The sequence below is a fragment of the Leptonotus elevatus genome, chromosome 20 (genome assembly GCF_054856555.1).
Source record: "Leptonotus elevatus isolate MCC_2025b chromosome 20, RoL_Lele_1.0, whole genome shotgun sequence".
NCBI lineage: Eukaryota > Metazoa > Chordata > Actinopteri > Syngnathiformes > Syngnathidae > Leptonotus > Leptonotus elevatus.
Genome location: NC_141258.1, coordinates 1,514,479 through 1,529,878, shown reverse-complemented (window position 1 = coordinate 1,529,878; position 15,400 = coordinate 1,514,479). Strand labels below are relative to the sequence as shown.

Genomic DNA, 15,400 nt, shown 5'->3' with positions numbered 1-15,400 from the left:
CAATGGCTTGGCGACAGTAATGACAAGAAAATAAAAACATCTGAAAAGGAGATGGGGGGATAGTAGACGCGCACCCCCCCTTCTCCAACGCGCCCCACCCCCTCCCTCAGGTTGTCGCCGGCGCTCAATTATTTCCTTGTCAAGTGGCGGTGTTTTTAATGAGGCCCTGTGGGACTGACGTCTGTCAGTCAGCCCTGACTTTTTGACACCATTACAACTTCAAATAGAAGCCGCCGCCGCCGCCCGCCACGCTGCCTTCTACCCGCTCGTCTGACAGGCTGGGGGGGGGGGGGGGGGATTGGAAAGGTGGCAGGAGAGGAGGGAGACAGAGGGAACAAGAGCGCAGAGGTAGGATGAACGCACGCACGCACGCACGCACGCGCGCACGGGCGGTCATTAACCCCGCCTACACGCGCCGCTTCCGTGCTTCCGGCTTCACTTCCGTTTATGTTTCGTGGGCCGCGACCAGCGTGGGACGCGACGCCATTTTGTCGATTGGTCATGTGAGAGCAGATGATTTTTTTTTCTCAAACTTTGTGTCCTGTCGAACCTACGAAAACGCCTCCAACATCTTTCCTTTGACACAAACTTTGGTTGTGGAAGCCATTTTACTTTCACAGGTATGCGTAAAAACCGTTCGCTAGCCTGCTAGCTAACATCAGCTAATTGCTAGCGTCGAAATTTGTCAGACTGTTTGAAGTTCCACTTCGCCTATTTTCGGTTGTGGAAGCCATTTTATTTTCACAGGTATGGCTTCCGTTGCTTTATCATTTTTAGCCAGACGCCCATTTGTCTCGCCAAGCCACTGGGCGGCCATCTTGCGTTGCCGCTCGTGCTGACAACTTGTTTCCTCACTTACTGAGAGGCAACGCAAGATGGCCGCCCAGTGGCTTCGCTCTTCTTGACCGAGTAAGCCGCATCATCCATTCGGATATAAATCTGAGTTGCAAGCGCATTTTGGGCACGGCCAATAACTGGCTTGCCAAATAGTGAGACCTCGGTTTTTAAACCTCCTTGTAAAAATAAATAAATAAATAAATAACCCCAAATAATGAATGGATTTCCACAGAAAATCGAGTTTGAGCACATGAAGACGTCTTTATAAATAAACAGCAGAATCACTGACATTCCAATGTTAGTACACACAGAAAGAAAAATGACTCCACGACATAACAGAGAGGAAACGCACACGCTCGCGAACCAGGAAGTGAACGCAAATCCATCCTTTCCGGAATACCGATTTTCTCGTCATTGATCTCCCGGTGGACTTTGAAATGCGCAGGCGAGGACCAACGGCGGCCATTTTGGGAGGTCCCCCGCTTCGAAAGGGCCGAGATCAACGCGGCGAATCTATTGTCGTCCCCGCGGACGGACGCCGGAGCACGACGGAGGAGGAACCAGCACAAAAAAGCGAGAAGAAGAAAAAAAAGAAGAAGAAAAGTCCTTGTCGGTTGTTGGAAAATCTTGATTCATGGCGGCCATTTGTCCTAATTACAGCCCAACAACGCTTTTTGTCGCTATTAATCACGCGTGTGTGTGTTGGTGTCAAGATGGATGCGTGCGTGCGTGTGCGTGTGCGTGTGCGTGTGCGTGTGCGTGTGCGTCTTTGGAGGATCAGTGGCCCCGCAGATTGAAATAGATGGCCAGGATGATGGTGAGGACGATGAAGGCTCCCAGGACGAAGACCAGCACGCGATTCTGGATGATCCTGCAAATCAGACACAAACGAAAAAAAAAGAGCTTTTACAAACACCTTCAATGTTTATAAAGTATGTAAAAAAAAAAAAAAAGGGGTCAAAATGAGTGCGTTACTTTAATGTATATATTTACGGAGACTGGGGTCAAGTTCTGAATTCTAAAAATACTTCATGTTAAAGATTAGACAAGAGACAAAAAAACAATGCACCGAGCTGTCACCAATGTCTTACAAATGCAATGATGCCATCTCGTGGCAGAGAAATGACCTCAACACAAATCAATATCGCACTCGTTTTTTACAGTCGCAGTGCAGCTTTTTCATTTCAACACCATGTTATGAATTATTTTGAAATGACTATCAATGACTAAAAGATGCAGCCATCTTTAAATTAATTTAACATTTTTCCCACTTTGATGTGAAATTATTATATAATTAAATCTTAGATTCATTATAATATATAATATTATATCTTTATAATTAAATAATTAGATTAAAATTATTGTACGATTTATTGTACATTTACAGATAGACAATTTCCGATTGAACTATTGAAGTCATGTGTTTAATTAGGATTACAATTTTTAATGGTCTGACACCCCTAATTGTGTGACATGCCGTACTTTTAACAAATGTAAATCAGCAGCCAATTAACATTTTGGTGTTTGAATATAAAATATTGCGGCAGCTTTGCAGTCAAATTGAAATGGCAGTGGAAAAAAAACAATTGAAGCAAGCACACTTGGCATCTTTTTTGTTGTTATTGTTGTTGTGCCTTTGGCAGGATAGCGGCATCTTTTGTTTAGGCCGCGACAGGCGTGTGAAAATTAACACTTGCAAGACGTCACACCAAATGTTGAAATAGTGCGCAGGGTCTCTGTGCAAAAGTTGCAGCAAAGACAACTTTTTTGGGGTCGGGCCTCTCCGTGTGAAAAAGTGCCCATCAAATGGTTGAAAATTGAACGTGAGGTCCAAAAAAATAACAGCGTTAAACCTTGGGATTAACAAAAGTTACACGCCTCTAAAAGTTTATTTGCGAGCGGAAAAAGAAAAAGAAAAGAAAAAGAAAAAAACGTCTGTTGAGTTTGCTGGAAGTCATAAAAACAGCAAACTAATGATGGAATTTAGCATAAAAACGTTTTGAGCAGGCCTGACTTTGGAGGAGGACGGAGGGCGGAGTGGGGGGGCGGGAGGGAGGGGGGGGGCCGGGTTTGCGTGCTCAAATGTCCACAAGACAGATCGAGCGCCGAAGCCCAAAAAATTCTCCGCACCGGCTGCTGCTGACAAATGAGAGAATTATCACATTTGCTGACATGTGGAGGAGAGGCCGAGGTTGAGGTTCGGGGGGGGGGGGGGGTTGTCCACTCCTCTAAGCGGGAGATGAATAGCCCCCCCAGTGGTGGTCATTTATCATTGGGGGGGGGGGCTCGTGGGTGCTCAGTCACCCCGGAGCAGCCTTGCTGTCCACCATCTTGCGCTTACGTCTTGATTTCCAAAATGTTCGCACCAGTTAAAAAGTCAGGATGATGATGGCGAAGTTTTTAAACCCAGCCCAAATGATTTATCCCTCCAGGATGGGGGGTGGGGGGGGGCATCACAGTGTGTGCTAATGCTAATTTTGTACATGAGGAGATGAGGGCAGGGGTCTGCAGAAAAATGTGTTAGCTTGAATGCTAACCGAATGAGTAAACGAGAAAGTTTGTCCTCCGGATAATAAACGTTCTCATTAGAACCAGAAACGTCGCCGTCCTAACGAGAACGTTCCTCATCCTCGTTTTTTTTTTTTTTTTTCCTCACGTCACTTGAGGCGCTCCTCGGATTTCAAAAAAATGTGTAGAGTGAGCAGTTTGGGGTCCCGTCCCTTGAAACGCAAGCCATTAAACTGATCAGTGAGTGGAAACGCTGTCTCGTCTCGCCGCACACACGCGGACGGACGGACGGACGGACGGACGGACGCGCACGCACGCACCTTCGTCCCCCTCCTGTCAAGGCTGCAGGACGGTTGCGGTTTGATAAGTTGTGTTCCGTCTCGCCACGTGTCAGGACAGGATCAACGAGTAGCGTGTTCTTCACACTTCAACTTCTCCGGCCTCTTTTTTTTTTTGCGTGCGATTCCGTCGGTACGAGACCGAGCTCAAGCCCAGGACGCTTTTTTCGCGCGTGTTACGGCGCCAGCGGAGCTTGTCGCGCTCACCAAAAAACACGCATCAGTGTCATTTTGCATCCTGGCGCCAGGAGCGCGTCGCGGCATTTGTGCGCAGGTCAACCTTTTACGCGCTGGCGGGTCAACGTTTGACAGCAAGACAAGAAAAAGGGAAGAAACGCTCGCAATTGTCTGAACCGCCGCTCAAGAAGAAATTGGAGGATTTTTTTCCTCAACACTATTTCAAAGAATGTGTTTCTTTTGTAGAAATGCTCAAAAGTTTGCATACGTGGCGGCTCTCGTCAAACTGGACGAAAACATTGCCGACAAAAAATGGATTTCAAGGAAAATGGCGGGAAACTTGCAAGTGTAAATATGTTAGGGTGGATAGAAAGAAAAAAAAAAGAAAAAAAAAAGGATGGATATAAAGAAAACAAAAAAAACAACAACAAAAAAAAAGGATGGATAGAAAGAAAACACTCTTGATGAGGACGAGAAAAACTAAGGACATGGATTACTGGAACCGTGTGCGTGGTCTGATGAGACCAAATTTTTTTTTTACGTCATTGCTTTGGATGGTGTCAAGCAAATGGGTCAAGCATGGATGGGAAAAAAACTGCAGAAGAGGACAAAGCACAGCAAAACTCACACCAAAAAGGACGCAGATGGACGGAACAATAAAAACAGAGCGGGTGGGCGAGCAAGGGTCCATTTTGTTGTCTTGAGAGAGAAAGAGAAAGAAAGAGAGACCAAGAGAAAGACCGAGAGAGAGAGAGAGAGAGAGAGAGCGAGCGAGCGAGTGAGGCCCCTCGGAGACCACATGAAAATAATGAGGACTTTTCTGTCAGGAAAGATTTACAAAATCGTAGCAGTGTTATTAAAATTTAAAATCTCCCGTTTTTCCTCCTCCTTCTTCTCTTCCATCCTCTTCTTTTTTTTTCTCTCCTCCCTCCGCCGCCTTATTAGCTCTAATGAGCGAGCGGCGCGGCACACCTTAAGCGCACGACCTAGATGACGCTCTCGGATCTTCGTCGCGCGCCGTCTCGATTTGCCAGGTGAGTTTGTGCCGCCGCGACCATGCTCGCAACTCAAGTCACTCGCATCTCAAATCAGCATTTCCCAATGCAATGAATGGAAAAGATAATCATTGGTTCCAGCACCCCAAAAGATTTTCACGTAACGAGCCTCTTCAATAACATTGAAAACTGAACCAATTAAAATGGCTTGAGAACAAATCAATTCAAGCTCAAGTGTGGTGAAACTCCGCCTCTTTCCTCACTCTACTACGGGAGCCGTGCTGCATTACGTCTCCTCAAGACTGAAAGTCTTCTTAATCTTTTTTTGGTGTGAAAATTGATTATTAAATAATAAATATTTTGATCATCGATTAATTATTTTTTGTTTCGTAAAAAAACAATTCCAGCCCCTCAGATTTTTGTCATCTTCCAAGAAAAAAAAAGGGTTTTGCAAACATCTGATTTTACTTTGGAAAACAATAATGACGATTTTCCCCCCAAAAAATTGCCACGTTTACAGATCAAACCTGGAGCTAAATCATAATTTATGCTAAGCAGATTCATTTCATGGTTTTATTTATTGCATCACTGGTGGCTCTAAGACCTTTGCAAAAAAGTTTGGGACGCGGTACAAAAAGTTTTGAATTTCAACCAGGAATCTGCATTCTTTCATATTTGGGAAAATTAAAAATGGCGTGCCCACCGCAACGGCGAGGCCCCGCCCATTCGGCACAAAAACAACATGTCCACTAAGAAGAAAGTTAGCTGCAGAGTTTTTATCTCTCAGGCCTGCTCTGGCAAGAAACGCCGGTTGGCCGGCCGGCTGCCGTACGGGGCGGGAAGAGAAAGAGAGAGAAAGAGAGAGAGAGAGAGAGGAGGGGGAAAGATCAATGCGCTCACAAATGGTTCGAGTGATGGACACGGCGGAGGGGAGGGGCCGCACGAAAGCATCGACTTGTTAGCGCAAACTCAAACAAATGTTTTATTGCCACACGCACGCACGCACACACACAAACACGCTCGCTAATATATTATCAGTTGTATTCGTGTGGTGTGCTGGACTACACAAGATGGCCGACTCCACGCACCACACGTGTGAAGCACGCTAAAGACGTTCAATGTTTCATTCCATTCAACTTTTTTTTTTAAGCATGTTTGGAGGAATTTTGTATTTATCTTTTAGAAGGAAAAAAATCAACAGTTAGCTAAGAAATGTGTCTCATTTTGTTTGCTTTATGGATGGATTTGTACATTTAATGCTTATTTAAAAAAAAAAAAATGAAAGCTTGTTTTTACAAATATTGTGAGAATTTTCTTAAGATAAAATAAAAGTTGGGGAAAAATGAAAAACAATTTTTTTGTATTTCTATGTAGGCTATTATTTTGTGTAATTTCCATTTTTTAACAAAGACAAACTTGTACATTTATGGATGAAAAAATGCATATTTGTACATTTAGTGCTTATTCAAAATATATCTATTTTTTAAAGAACATGTATTTACAAATATTGTGAGAATTTAAAATAAAAGTTGGTGAAAAATGAAAATCTAAATAAAATAAAAATTCTAGCACATACAGTATTTTTTTGCATGGTTTTATTATCTATATTGATTATTTTGTGTAATTGCCCTTTCGAAAACGAATACATTTGTTTAAATGCTGTTTTTTTTTAAGCATACATCTCATTGTTTCTTTTTGACATGTAATCTTTAGCCAGCGCGCTAATTTCCCTGAAGTTGATCATTTGTCAGACTTGAAACGTTGGTGGCGCATCCAAACAATTTGACCCGAGACGTAATCCCGCCACCATGTTTACGTAGCGCAGATTGCTCCCGAGGGGCCGTTCAAGATAAATGATTTGACTTATTTGTTGATTTTTTTTTCTTTTTCTTTCTGGAAGCCCCTTTCGAGCAAAGCAGCTGCCGAAGAGCGCCGCCCACACGCCCGCCGCCGCCGCCGCCGTTTAATTGCAAGCTGTTTACGCTAATGAATTATTGAAAGATCATCGCATAATTCCCCGCAGATGGAAAGAGTGTGCGCAAAGAGGTTGCCTTGCACCTTTGACGCATTTTCTGTTTACGTGTGCACAAGCCGGTGCAGGGGTGAGAGGAGGGGTGGGCGGGGGGGGGGGGGGGGGGGGGGGATTCCCAAAGTGAGGTGCACCCTCCAGGGGGTGCAGGAGAGGAAAAGTGGAATGTAACGATGACACATTTACAGAGTGGATTTTTTTTCACAAATGTAAAAGCTTAGTCATCCTCAAGTTTGTCTTGTTTTTTTTCATATCTGGTGGGAATTGCGACGAGGGTTCCTTTAACTCATTGACTGGCAGCCATTTTCACTGAAGCTAGATTTGGACTGGTTTTGCAAGACCCACACAATATTGCGTTCTATTGCTATTAAAACACGGAAGCTACCAAAAGAAAGATTAAGAGTCTCTCCTTTCATCAGGACAAAAAAAAGTATATTTCTATCTGTTTCCGTTTTGCAGTAATTAGCATTAGAGTATAGCTAAGTTTCATCATCATTCACAAATCTGTTTAAAACAAAGAGGGAAAGGAGCTTGTTGCAACGTGGCCCTGGCTGATCTCTTATACTCTGTTGCCACCTGCTGGCTGTTTTTGTAATAACCACCATTGTATCAAAGCCTTCTGTATGCTCGAGCATAAAAAAAAACCATAAAAAATGTATGAATACATTTTTGGGAGTGAATGTTAAAAAGCTCAAGGGTTATTGTTTTTAAATCTTTGCCACCCACAATTGCTTTATTTCATATATTACCCAAACCCTGGCTAATTTTTTTTAATTTTTTTTTATGGCAATTATAGAAGAGTGTATCTTTTATATTTATTTTTTAAAATGCATGTTTTTGCAAATTTGATGTTGTTTTTATTGATTCATTTATTGCTGTTGTCCAAATATTTTCTTGTTTCTGCCTTGAACATTTTGAGTAAAACTCGAGAAAAAAAGAAAGAAGGTGGTTTATGCACCGGGTCAGACTGATCGCTTGAAGCTCATTTGTGAAAATACTGTCCTGTTTTGTGGAGAATTATATTTGAATAAAACGTATCCACATCAAACGACCAACAGGTTTTTATTTTGTGGGTGAGCTTGGATCAAGGTTTTTCTGTAGTTTTTCTTCTTCTTTTTTTTTTCTTCCCTCCCCCTCACTCACACAGAAGAAGTGCACGGAGGCTCCACAGGTTCATCCATTTTTAATTCACGCGGCTAACGAGGCTGGCTGGCTGGCAGCTGCAGCAGTTTTAAGACCGGGACCCCCTTTCTCTCCCGGGCCACAAGCAGCCAGCCGTCCGGCGAGGGAGCGAGCAGATATGTGAAATGAAAAGAAGAACGACTGACTGACTGAATTTTTTTTTAAAAAATAAATAAATAAATAAATAAATAAATAAATAAATAAATAAATAAATAAATAAATAAATAAATAAATAAATAAAATCAAAGAGCAATGATGATGACATTTCCGAATGAACAATACTGAGCTCTTAGAAAAAAAGAGAAAAAAAAAAAAAAGAAAAAAAAAAGAACGACTGACGCCAAGGAGGAAGAGAAAGCGGATACGCTGCGACCACCGCTGGAATTTTTCCTGGAGTGTTTTCATTTTGCCGGCAGCAATTTGGCGCTCGCTCTTGCTCTCTGCTTCCGTGTCGTCCTTTTGTCCCGTCACTGGCGTCACGTCTCGTCTTATTATTCGCCACTCACTTAGTCCGTTTTCACACGCGGCCCTTTTCCAAGCGATACCAAACCGGATTTTCCGGTTGACTTCCAAGTTGTTCAAATTTGAAAAAAATCTTTTCCCATCATTAGGAATAAATAAGGTTATTTTTTTGAATTCCATGTGATTGTCGATTTTAAAGGAATACGTGACTCGATTTTTCGCCAACTTTTCCTGCACAAGTTTGGGAAATTTCTGCTTGGGATTTTGCTCAATTGGCTCGGCGTCAAGCTGCAGACGCGCTCGGCTACTTAACACCGAGCCCATTGTGACGAAATATGACCGCACTTCTTCGGGCGATCTGAGAAGAAACACGTTTTAAAAATAGTCAGGCACGCACGCCTCAAGTTTCATGCGAACACCTGCAAAAAGATGGAGCGAGATTGTCCTTATCATCCACATCACACATTTCATATACTGAAGTGTCTTCGTAACAAGCTACGGGCATACCTTGGTCAAAATAATAAATTATAGAATAATTATAATAACAGAGAATAATCCGTGCTATGGTGAAATGAGCTCGTTTTCGGGGGGCGGATCTGTCTCATGTGGTGAAAACATTTGTTAGCGTAGCGGTGAGGCGCGCGACATTGCCAAGCACAAATATCCACCCCACCTCCACATCGATGACCCAACATTATTATCAGAGGCTTACGCTGCTCGCTCATCTGTGCCAACACTGCAGCTCTGCTTACCAGTTAAGTGAAAAACATTGAAAAAACAAACATGTACTTATAAGCACATTCTAATTTCTCAAATGAGCTACAAAGCGTCACGACATTCCCGCAGCACGGCTGAATTTTTGCTACTAAGTGATAGCGGATCTCGTGTCCTGCTGGCATTAAAAAAAATAATAATAATACAAATCAATCCATAAATAAAAGAGCAGATGGAGGGGAAAATGGTGGCGACATTTACACAGCGAGTCTCAGTCAAGCAGCCCACGCCGAATTTCAAAATAGCCTCCGAGGACAAAAGTAGAGCTGCGAGAAGCCTCATGTCCGTGCTGATGCGTTTTCGCACACAAGCGCGTGCATGCATGCATGACGGCCGGCAATTTGGCCAATGCCGGCACCTACAAAATAACAAACAAGTGCAGAAGTGCAAGGACGACCTGGAGAACTTTCCGTTGGCTCACATTTCAACAAAAAGTACAAATAAAATCAAAGTCAATGAGCGTACAGAAGAAGACGGTGTTGAACGAGGTCAAGTGCTTCGCCAGAGGGGGCGTGAATGTCGTTTCTTACATTTTAAAGTTGGGCGAAGATGGCACCGAAAGATGAAAGAGGCTTGGAGCCGCACATGCAGGTAAAGTACGGTAGCGGGAAGACGCAAGCGGGAGGGAATGTAAAGACGACAATGTCATCCGACAGAACACCGTTTGACACGACACGGGGGGGGGGCTTTAGTCATCCTAAATAATCCATGCTTTGCCATTAAATTTGCACACCAACTGCCGTAGACCCCCTTTACACTTGCCCCGTTTAACTCATCGACTGGCAACCATTTTCACTGAAGCAACCCCCTTTCGTTCTGGATTTTGACTGATTATGCCGCAGAATATTGTGTTCTTTTGCTATAAAAACTTGTAACCTACCAAAAGAAAGATGAGAGTCAGAAAAAAAAAAGAGTCTATTTCTATTTGTTTCCGTTTTGCAGCAATTAGCATTAGAATACAGCTAAGTTCATTTTTATTCACATTTATGGTGAAAACACTGTCAAAAAGAGCTTGTTTTCAACATGGCCCTGGCTGATCTCTCTTTTACTCTGCTGCCACCTGCTGGCCGTTTTTGCAATAACTACTATTAAATTGCTTTAAGCCACCTCTTCAGGTCAGAGGCTGCATCAAACCCTTCTGTATGCTTTTGCATAAAAAAAACGCATAAATACGTTTGTGGGAGTGAAGGACAAAGTATTAAAAAACGTACACATTTTTTGGGTTTGAATGAGTTAAGATCACAGAGAAGGAGACACGGGGAAAGGACAAGGAAGTTCGATTATTTGTGATAAACTGGATTGACAACTACATGTACTAACATTTATATAATCAAAGTAAGTAAATACAAAATACAGCCACAAGATTTAAGTGATACCTTGGCACAGATTTTGTTTTCTTTTTCGGAAAGTCCTTTACCCTAAAGTGTTACGCGTGAGTATACTGTCACTGATTTAGTAAAATACTGGATCGGCAAAAACCAAATCTGCGGGTGACCAGTTGATGCAAACGCAAACGGGAGTTTTCCTTCCTTCCTTCCTTGGATGCGAGGAATTCTCCTCTTTTTTTCACAGCAGCGTGGGCGTGAAAGCGCCACGAGAGATGCAGATTGGCAGCTTCACCTTTCGAGTTTGCTGCCGAAGCGGGTTCAAGAGTCAAGGGGGGCGCCTGGGATGCTTTGGGACGTTTTGGAAATGCGAGAGCCAATCCATATTTGCAGGAAGCCCTGGTGAAATCTCAGGAGTGCCTGATATACAACGCAAAGGTGGGGGCGGGGGCGGTGGGGGTGGGGGGGGTGTTCATTGGAAGCATGTGAGCATTACTCAGAAGAGAAGCCGTGTGGCCGACAAACACACAAACGACTTTTTTTGTTTTTTTGCGGTGACTGGTCAGCAGTCGCAGGATCTCGATCTGTATTCGAGTGTTCGCCACATCACAAGCCCACAATGATGCAAAATTCATGGAGGAACTGCCCATCAAGTATTCATGATCAAGTTTTTTTCCTGGTGGTCACTGAGAGAGTTCCCCCAAGAGCAAACACCAAAGAGAAAAAGCCAACGACAGCCAGATGGAGTCGGAGGGGGGAAAGGCGGGGTCAAAAGGTGCGAGGCTAAGGAAAGGCTACAAACATCTTTGGGTGTAAAATATTTTTCTTGTTTTGAGGGGCCGGGACCTGAAAGCTCGCTCTTGATATGCGGGTCCCCAGGTATCAACACAAACTTGTAGGCAGTTTGTGCCCCCCCCCCCTCCTCTCTTTGCACCCCCACGCCTAATCCTCAACATTAACGCTATCAAAGTTTCCAAAGATACCTGAAACCACTCCAGCAGTGTCACGACGGAAATATTTGTATACGAACATTCAAAAGTCAGCTGGACTGAAAACTAACAACCGTAAAAAGAAAGCTCAACTCTCTTGGGTGGTTTGAGGAGTAAACAGAAGGAAAAATCGGAAATTCTTCGACAAACTCCCGCTGTGGACGATCGGAGCAGCAGCAAAAAAGTACAAGGTCAGCAACGTCCCCTCCGGCCTTGCTGACCAACACATAATAATAATAATCACCTTCTTCCGCCGTCCCCGCGACCGAAGACGCTCGGATTCGCTAAAAGCGGGCCGGCCCGGGCTGATCAAACGGGCCAAATACCTCCCAGGTCAGCAAAAGGGCTGCCTCGCGTCAGTTAACAATGCGGCATTTACAACATCAGACGTATGCAAAGCGGCCGCTACACTGGGGGGGGGGGAAGGAGATGGAGAGTTGTGGGAAGCGAAGCCTGGACCGGAGAGATAATGAGCGCCGAGGCGCGCCCGGGGGGGGGGGGGGGCGTCAGGAGCGATTTAACGTTGTTGCATCAGCGCCGCAAAAAATTTGGGATGTCAGACAAGGAATGAAATATCACTCGGATCACAAGACTGAAGTTTGTTGACCGCGGAACGTTTACCGTATGGATTTTTATTATGGATTGCAGATGGACCTTAAAGGCAGCATTTTCTAAACTTTCTGGAGCGAAGGCATAAATGTAACCCTTGGAAACATCTCGTGGCATAAAAACTACAACTAAAATGTAACGACGCCACGCCAGAGACGGACAGGACGGACGATGAGGGCCATCACGATCACCAGACCTCATCCTAGTGGTTTTCTTCTATAAGATTGTTGTCAAAGTTTCAAATAGATTCAAGACAACCAAGCACTGTCGATGACGTATGAATTCATAAAAGAACCAATGGCGAAAAATGGCTAATAACAAACTTTATGTTAAAGTGTATTCATGTGTAAAAACTACAGCAAGGAAACGTCCAATCAAGAGCTCGTATTTAACGGTAATTTGTATTTTATTCAATTTTTTTTTTATTATTATTATTATTATTATTTTTTTTTTTTTATTATTATTATTTTTTTAAGAGTAGTTTTTTTGTATGTTATTCTAATTGGCCGGGAATCGCTGAATTTCGATCACAAGACTGAAGATTGTTGACCATTTTCTGCTACCTCTTAAAAAAAGGTCTCTAAAAGTGCTGCTGCGGAACCTTTAAAGAAGGGATGCTCGAACCCCTACGGTTAAGAAATCATAGGGGTGAAAAGGTAAAAGGTATTATTTTTTGTGTTGCCCGGCCGATTCCCCGTCTGCCTCTGCCTCTTGCTTGGTTAACCGACTGACCTGCTGTCAAAGGAGCCTTTGTGACGGCGCTCTGGCAGGAGGCCCATCAGATCCTGCGCTTGTCTGTCTCACAGAGAGGTGGGGGGGGGGGGGATGGTATGTTGTCGGTGGCAGGAATGTGCAGACAGTCTGACTGGTGTGGCCCGTCCTGAACTACGTTCCAGGAATTACCTGCTTACCTCGGTGGCCAGAGACTTTTAACGGCCAGGGTTTATTATTTCAGTAAAGTTTGCGTTGATGCTGGGAACGTCTCTTTGAAATGGATGATTCATCAGCGAAATTTGGTACATGTTTTTGCAGTTGCAGATCTCGCACCTGTGACAAGGTACCCCTCTGACCTCTGTGTAACTTTTGTCATGTCTTTTGTCCTGGCCAATAAATGCCTAGAAGTACATGAGCGACTGTGGCTCTCCTTGCCCTCTTCACTGTATCCTTAGATCGGATATTGTCGCCTAACATAAAGCAAGAAAACCGAAAACTGACCACGTGACGGCTCCTAACTAAGAACAACTTGTAAGTCAGGGCAGTTCTAAGCAACTGTGCTATAAGCCCGACATCAGAGTGCGCTTGGATGGCAAACATCTCCCAAATCAAACAACAAGAAAAGTTCTGACAGCGCTGCTTTACGCTAAATAGAGATCACAAACTTGCACACTGTACTTTCCACTTGGTAGAAAAAAAACAACAAGAACCTGCCAGACACAAAAAACAAACAAAACAAAAAACAGCTGCGACAAAGTGCCACTTGCGACACATCATCCCAGGAAGCAAATGTTTAGATGGCTGCTTCAGAAAGCCAACTTCTGACAGCGGCGGATGATCAAAAGGGGAGCAGGTGTAAATGATTTTTTTCCCCCCTCCCGCACTTATCAGAAGCCCCGCTAAACCTGCCGCAGCCTCAAGCGTGCCCCTTGCCTTCCCCTCATGGGAGAGAGACCCTCAGGACGAACACCCATATTTGAAAAATGCATAAAAAAAAGTATGACTCTAGCACATTGCTTTAACTTCAACTGTTGTTGCGATTGCTAAAATCAGAGCGTTAACAGAGGTGGCAAAAACAGGTCCAGAAAGTAAAAACCCTGCCACAGGTTGGCTTTAGCCCCTGATGATAGCTAGCTAGCTTGCTAGCTCCTTAGCAGGTAAATGCGCACCAATGGAGCTAGCTAGCACCTGGGGCTAAATGCCACAGTTTAGCCCCTGATGCTAACTAGCTAGCTCCCTAGCAGGTAAACGAGCTCCAATGGAGCTAGCTAGCTAGCACCTGGGGTTAAAGTCAATGTGTGTTGCCAAATTTGGCTTCTTTTAACATGAAAATAATTTGGTGATAACTCGAGCTGTCAAACGAACAAATGTATTAATCATGATTAATCACATAATTAAAAAGGCTTTTTAATCAACATTTTTAGCCCGCCAAATTTGAATAGCACCTGTTATGTTAATTGCAGATATGTAAATGTAGTTATGTTTTTTGCTCAAACACAACCTGTGCTACTTTTAACGTAACCATCCAGTGTCTGCTAAAGGATCGTCTGTGGTCAAAGTTTGTAGTGTGATTGATCTGTGTTAATACATGATTAATGCAATATTTTTTATGTGATTAATCAATGAGCTTTAACTTTGACAGCACGAGCGATAACTAAGACATACGAGACAAACGTGAAAGCAAGTGTCTATTCCTGACATTGCGTTTATGGCAAGTTGTACAGAACAATAGTACACGTAAGATCCAACTTGTGTTGCCAAGTTTGAAATAGTCTTCTTTTTATGGAAGCGTGGAATCGGCCAATGTGGAGTTTGGATTGGGCTTTGTCGTACGAACTAAAGTTGCTCAAACGTATTGGTATCGTTCCAAAATATTGGCAACATGTAGACATAGCATTTTTTTTCCTTTTTTTAATGCCACAACACTCCGTGGCATTATGAGAGAAAAAAATTGTTGCTCTTAGAGAAAAAAAAAATGCACCATTGGATTTGAAACTTCCTCTAAAACAGGAGAAGTTTCTATCACATACTTTGCTGCCCGCTTGTGCAAAGTCAGCAGAAAAGGGACGGCCAAGCTCGACACTTTTACAGCACGCAAGCAAGCAAGCGAGCGTTCCCTCCAGCCTTGTGACATACTGTAACGACCGCAATCCAAACGACACACTCAGCAGATCGCCGGGCGCGTGTGCTTAGGCACAAAACACAAGCGGCGTTCTTGGCAGCGCTGGCGCGTCTGCGAAGCCGTCGGGTCGTCGCGACCCGCGCATTTCACACGGCGAGGTGAGCCAAGGAGCAGGAACAGAATGGGCCAATAAAAAAGTGGGAGCCGGGGAAGGGGAGGGGGGGGGGGGGGGGGAGGGGACCAAAGGGCCTCGCCTAAGTCCACTTTGCGTCGAACCTTGCGGGGATTTAGGAAGAAAAATGATGCTCAATGTTATGTTTGTAACTTTCTTTGAAAAGG

The 15,400-nt window shown here is 43.9% G+C and overlaps 1 protein-coding gene across 3 annotated transcripts in view; it reads right to left on the bottom strand.

Annotated features, from left to right (window-relative positions):
- Positions 1-1,073: 1,073 nt before the first annotated feature.
- Positions 1,074-15,400, bottom strand: part of vti1a (vesicle transport through interaction with t-SNAREs 1A) — a 106,623-nt gene continuing 92,296 nt past the window's right edge. For all 3 annotated transcript variants that reach the window (XM_086064520.1, XM_086064518.1, XM_086064519.1), the window contains one exon: positions 1,074-1,708. Coding sequence is in view for 2 of the 3 variants with exons in the window: in XM_086064518.1 (XP_085920644.1) it covers positions 1,615-1,708 (94 nt within the window). In the remaining variant the exon portion in view is untranslated. The remainder of the gene's footprint in view (positions 1,709-15,400) is intronic.